Source organism: Triticum aestivum, chromosome 6A (assembly GCF_018294505.1).
Source record: "Triticum aestivum cultivar Chinese Spring chromosome 6A, IWGSC CS RefSeq v2.1, whole genome shotgun sequence".
NCBI classification, from domain to species: Eukaryota; Viridiplantae; Streptophyta; class Magnoliopsida; order Poales; family Poaceae; genus Triticum; species Triticum aestivum.
The window spans coordinates 575328751-575333729 of NC_057809.1; the positions used below are offsets into that span (position 1 = coordinate 575328751).

The 4979-nt window shown below is 56.8% G+C and overlaps 1 protein-coding gene across 1 annotated transcript; it reads right to left on the reverse strand.

Moving 5' to 3' along the window:
* Nucleotides 1–1334: 1334 nt before the first annotated feature.
* Nucleotides 1335–3707, reverse strand: LOC123128628 (subtilisin-like protease SBT1.4; the record flags this gene model as incomplete). The annotated part of the gene is given in 1 exon segment (XM_044548685.1): nucleotides 1335–3707. A coding segment is annotated over 1 exon segment (2268 nt), but the record flags the coding sequence as incomplete, so codon positions are not given.
* Nucleotides 3708–4979: the final 1272 nt, after the last annotated feature.

The following is a 4979-nucleotide window of genomic DNA, read 5'->3' on the forward strand; positions in this document are numbered from 1 at the left end:
TTTCTACGAGACTATGCATATTAAGTTCATGGAGCATGGCACTTGTAGTTTATGAAGCATCGCAAATTATCTTTCTTTCTGCAACAATGGCAAAAAAAATTACTATCTAATGGAACATGGAAACTTAGTTCACGGAGCTTGGCAAATGTAGTTTATGGGGCATAGGAAATTCTTTTCTATGTTACACCCATGGAATTTTAACTTCCCACTGTATGGCAAATTTATTTTCCAGTACATGGAAATTAATTATTTTTAAGCATGGCAATATTTATTTTCTTGTTGGTGCATGGCAAAAAAATCCTTCTTCTTAGTGCGGACCATGATTTTTTTTCTAGTTGTCCTCTATCATGACATTTTTTTTCTTTTTCTTTGTGTGTTTTTTGTGTGTGTGGTTGTTTTAACAAGTATAAAAGTCAATTTTATCATTTAACCCATGGCAATTTTTATATATTTCCCATCAGTTTTTATATGAATTTTCTATATTTCTGTGTGTTTTTTACTGTAGAGTTTTTCTCTCGGTTTTTTAGTTGGTTTTCTGTTTTTTAGCGTTTTTGATACCTAAATTGGCTTGTTTGGCCTGCTAGCACAAGCGTCTGGAAGGTTCGCTCTGGGAGGCCTCCGCTCCGAACGAAATCGTTCAATCGTTTCCCCATGCTCTGAGGAACGATTCGTCCTGTTCGAAAAGGGCTCTCACCGAACGACCCCGCAATATCAACGTCCTTTTATTTTGGTGGGTAAAAACCACGGAACAAGATAATACACAACCAAAGCTACAAAATGAAAAATAGCTTTTGTAGAATAATTAAAAAAAACTGTATGCGCCATGTATATTCTCGAAAACAAATTACTTTAACTGTTTTGCTAAATCATATCTAGATGTGTCATAAGTATTGCACATCTAAATCCTATATCATTGATATTACCTGGAGATTCGTGCGGGTATTTTCTTCTCTCTTTTTCTTTTCAGTTTTGTAAAGCACATCTAGATGTGCCATAAGTATTGCACATCTAAATCATATTTCATTGGTTTTACGCTAATATTCATGCAAACCTTTTCTTTGTCTTTTTTCTTTTTTTCTTTACACTTAACTCACTCATTTAGATGTGCAATAACTAGAGCACATCTAGATGTGCCCTAAACACACCCCTTTCTTTTCCTTTTATACTTAATAATTAAGTCACTTAGACAAGCTGACCTGGAGAATTATGATTGGTATTTTCACACCGGTATTTATGAACAAGTTCATAATCCACACCGGTATTTTCTTTTCTCTTGTGGCATGTACACGGTGGTGCAGAGCGGAATAAACAACATCGAGCACGAGACAGTATTATGACCCAAAATAAATTATTCCAGAGTTAATAATAATGGAGTAGACATTCACAGGCGCGCGCAGAGTAAACTCAAACAGTCGTGTGACACCAGCGTCGCTACATCTCTACATGGACGCTGCTCCGGCGCTCTCCGGCCACGTCACGGCGATGGGGCTCGTGACATTGTGCTTGCCGTCGCTCCACGTGACCGACCCGAACGAGTACTTGCCGTCCACGATCACCGGGTTGCCGGACGCGGCCAGGGTGATCTCGTACGCCAGGCTCCGGTGCTCCTCGTCGAACACCAGCTTGGCCGGCGTCACCGTGGCGTCCACGCCCGCGGGGCTCTCCACCTTGGCCTCGTACACCGCGCCGGCGTCGCCGCCGACGTTGCGCACCACCCGGTGGTAGGTCACCGAGTCCTTGTACGACGAGAGGACAGCCGCGAACGCCGGGTAGTTGAGGTCGCCGGAGCGGGCGGGCTTCTCCGAGCAGTCCGCGACGGAGCCGTCCCTGGTGAACACCGCGATCTGGGACGGCGTGTACCCCAGCGCGCACAGGAAGCCGATGTAGTCGGAGGTGTCGGCGTCGTACACCAGCCCGGGGTCGAGCGCGCTGTTGGGATCCACGTGCCCAGCGCCGCGGACGAACGGCGTCGACTGGTCGCCGGTGGCCAGGTCCTTGATGATCTCGCCGGAGTTGTCCAGGTTGTACGCCGTGGTCATGAGCGCCGACTTGACCGCCGCGGGGCTCCACTCCGGGTGCGCCTGCCGGAGCAGCGCCGCGAGGCCGCTCACGTGCGGGCACGACATGGACGTCCCGGAGATGATGTTGAACGGGACGCGCCTCGGGTCGATGTCGAGGTCGGTCGGGGAGGCCTCGCCGGTCCATGCCGCGAGTATGTTGACGCCGGGAGCCGTGACGTCGGGCTTGAGGATCTCCGCCGCGCGGGAGTTGGGGCCGCGGCTCGAGAAGGACGCGACGCGCGGCGCGGACGGCGACTTCCCGATGACCGTGCCGTGGAAGACGATGGTCGCCGTCGGGGACGGGTCGATCTTGACGTACTGCCTGATCTTGTCGCCGAATTTCTGCCCCACCATTGTCGACGGGATGAGGTGGGGGTCGGCGATGAGCTCCTCGCCGCTCTCCTCCGTGTTGGCGAGAATCATGCCGATCCCGCCGGCCTTCCCGACGGCCGCGCCCTTCTCGACACGAGCGTTGACTCCGCGCTCACAAAGGACGATCTTTCCGGCGACCTTGTCCTTGTCAAGCTTGCCGATGAGGCAAAGCCGGGAGCCACAGTCCGCGGCGTACACGAGGGGCTTGGTGGAGTTTAAGGGCTCCCCTGCATACAGCGACACGCCGCCGTACACGCTGCCGTCGCCGAGCACCGCGTCGGCGGGGAACTCACGGTCGACGGTGGATGCGCCGACGGTCAGTATCCACGGCGCGATGTTGCTCGCGGTGTACTCTCCGGGGCCGGAGTTGCCCGCGGAGGCGGAGACGACGATGCCCTTCTTCACCGCCCCGAAGGCGCCGATGGCGATGGAGTCCTCGTAGAAGTCGGCGGCGTAGGTGGAGCCGACGGAGAGCGAGATGACGTTGACGCCGTCGCCGACGGCCTCGTCGAACGCCGCGAGTATGTCGGAGTCGAGGCAGCCGGCCTTCCAGCAGATCTTGTACGCGGCGATGCGCGCGCCGGGGGCCATGCCGACGGCCCTCCCGCGCGCGTAGTCGTAGAACCCGGCGCCGTCCACCGGCGAGCCGGCGGCCGTGGACGCGGTGTGGGTGCCGTGGCCCTCCGTGTCCAGCGGCGACTTGGACTCCAGCGTCTCGTCAATGGGGTGCCCGAGGGCCTGCTCATACCCCTTGTAGAAGAACTTGGCGCCGATGAGCTTGCCGTTGCAGAAGGCGGAGGCGTTGAACTTGCCAGCCGAGACGCAGCCCCCGGAGAAGGAGGAGGGCGGGGGGCCGAGGCCGTCGCCGACGGGCTTGAAGGAGCTGCGGTTGAGCGGGTAGATCCCGGTGTCGAGCACGCCCACCACGACGTCGGACACGGCGCCGGACGCGGCGGGGAGCAGCCCGGCCGCGCCGTTGAGGTGGAGGAACTCCGGGGTGTGGGTGGTGTGGAGCTGGCGCGCCTGGTCGCGGTGCACGGCCAGCACGCCCGGCTGGGCCGCGACGTGCGCCGCCTGCGCGTCCGTGAGCCGCGCGGCCACGCCCGTGGCGGCGCGCGCGTAGGTGTAGAGCAGGCGCGGCCGCGGCGCGCTCAGGCGGCGCGGGAGGCCGAGGAGTGGGCCGAGCAGCGCGTTGCGTCCGCCGCGCGCGGGGGTCAGGGACAGCGCCGGGTGGTCGGGCGCGAGGTGCACGATGTACGTGGACTGCGGCTGGGCTGCCTCGACCAGTGCCGCTGCCGCGGCGACGAAGAGCAGGACGAGGCACGGGAGGAGTAGCAGCTTGCGGCTCGCCATGGCCATGGCGCCGGAAGAGATGGATTGGTCAATGCGAGGCGATGACGATGGTGATTGGGCTGGTGGTGATGGGATCCAATCGGCGGTGATTAAAGGGAGGGAGGCGGGCCCGTGGGGAGGGTGGGGTGTGCGGTCGTGTGGATCTTGGATTCGCGGCTCAGCTGCGGATTGGAGATCTTCTCGTCTCGCGTCTCGTGGCAGAGTATGGTTTGGTTTCCCGTGGAGATTCTGGTGCCTACGCCGCCACCATCATCTGAGCTATGGTGGACTCTGTTTGCTCGCTCGTGCCTCGTGCGTGCTCAAGCATGCCGGCGATACGGCGCCTTTTATAATGCAGGGTCGCTGGACTCTGTAGGGGAGCAGCAGTTGCGTGCGTGTTTTGTTGAGGACGTACCAAGGTGAGTAGAGTTAGTGATTTGTGTTGGCAAGCAACGGAGAGACAAGACCGCAGATTCCCCATGTGATGGCGAGAGGCCAACTTATTTAATTACTGACAGTCTTGCTGAGTATTAGTCGACTGAGACTTGGTTGTTAAGTCTGATTGATGTTATATCCGTGAGATTTTACATTTTTTCTCTCTTGCATGTTATGTTAATTGAGTGAGACTTGGCAATATCTCTAAGACCTAGGCACACCCAATTACGATTATTATCAGACGATTCACTTTGGTGCTAGTGGTGCTAAGACCGTCTACGACCACTCTACACCACTACGCACTCAACCACTCTGCACCACTCCCGTCCTATCTTCTTCCTCTCCAAGTCCCCTTCCCTCCCTTCCACCATGGCGGGAAGCGGACTCGACCAAGCTTACCATGGACTCGTCGAGCTCGTATGCACCGGACTAGCAGGAGCTAGTCTCTGCATTGCCCTGCGCTGCTCACAAATGGACTGGGGCAAGAGCTCCTTGTCCACGGCATCCCCGGCGGCCAGGGTGGGCAACAACAGCTCCGCGACTATCCGCGGTCGCACTACGCGGTTCCTGCCTTCCCCGTGAGGCAACAAGGTGACCAGTGGCACCCAACACCGCCAACACATGCTGCCGAACGAGCTGGGTACTAGTGCCCGCAACCTGGACTCGGCTCCCCTGACGTACTGCAGGGTGCAGTTGGGTCACTGACAGGTGGGCCAACTTGCTTTCGGGGACGAGGCTCCTCTGACGTACTGCAGGGTGCAGTTGGGTCACTGACAGGTG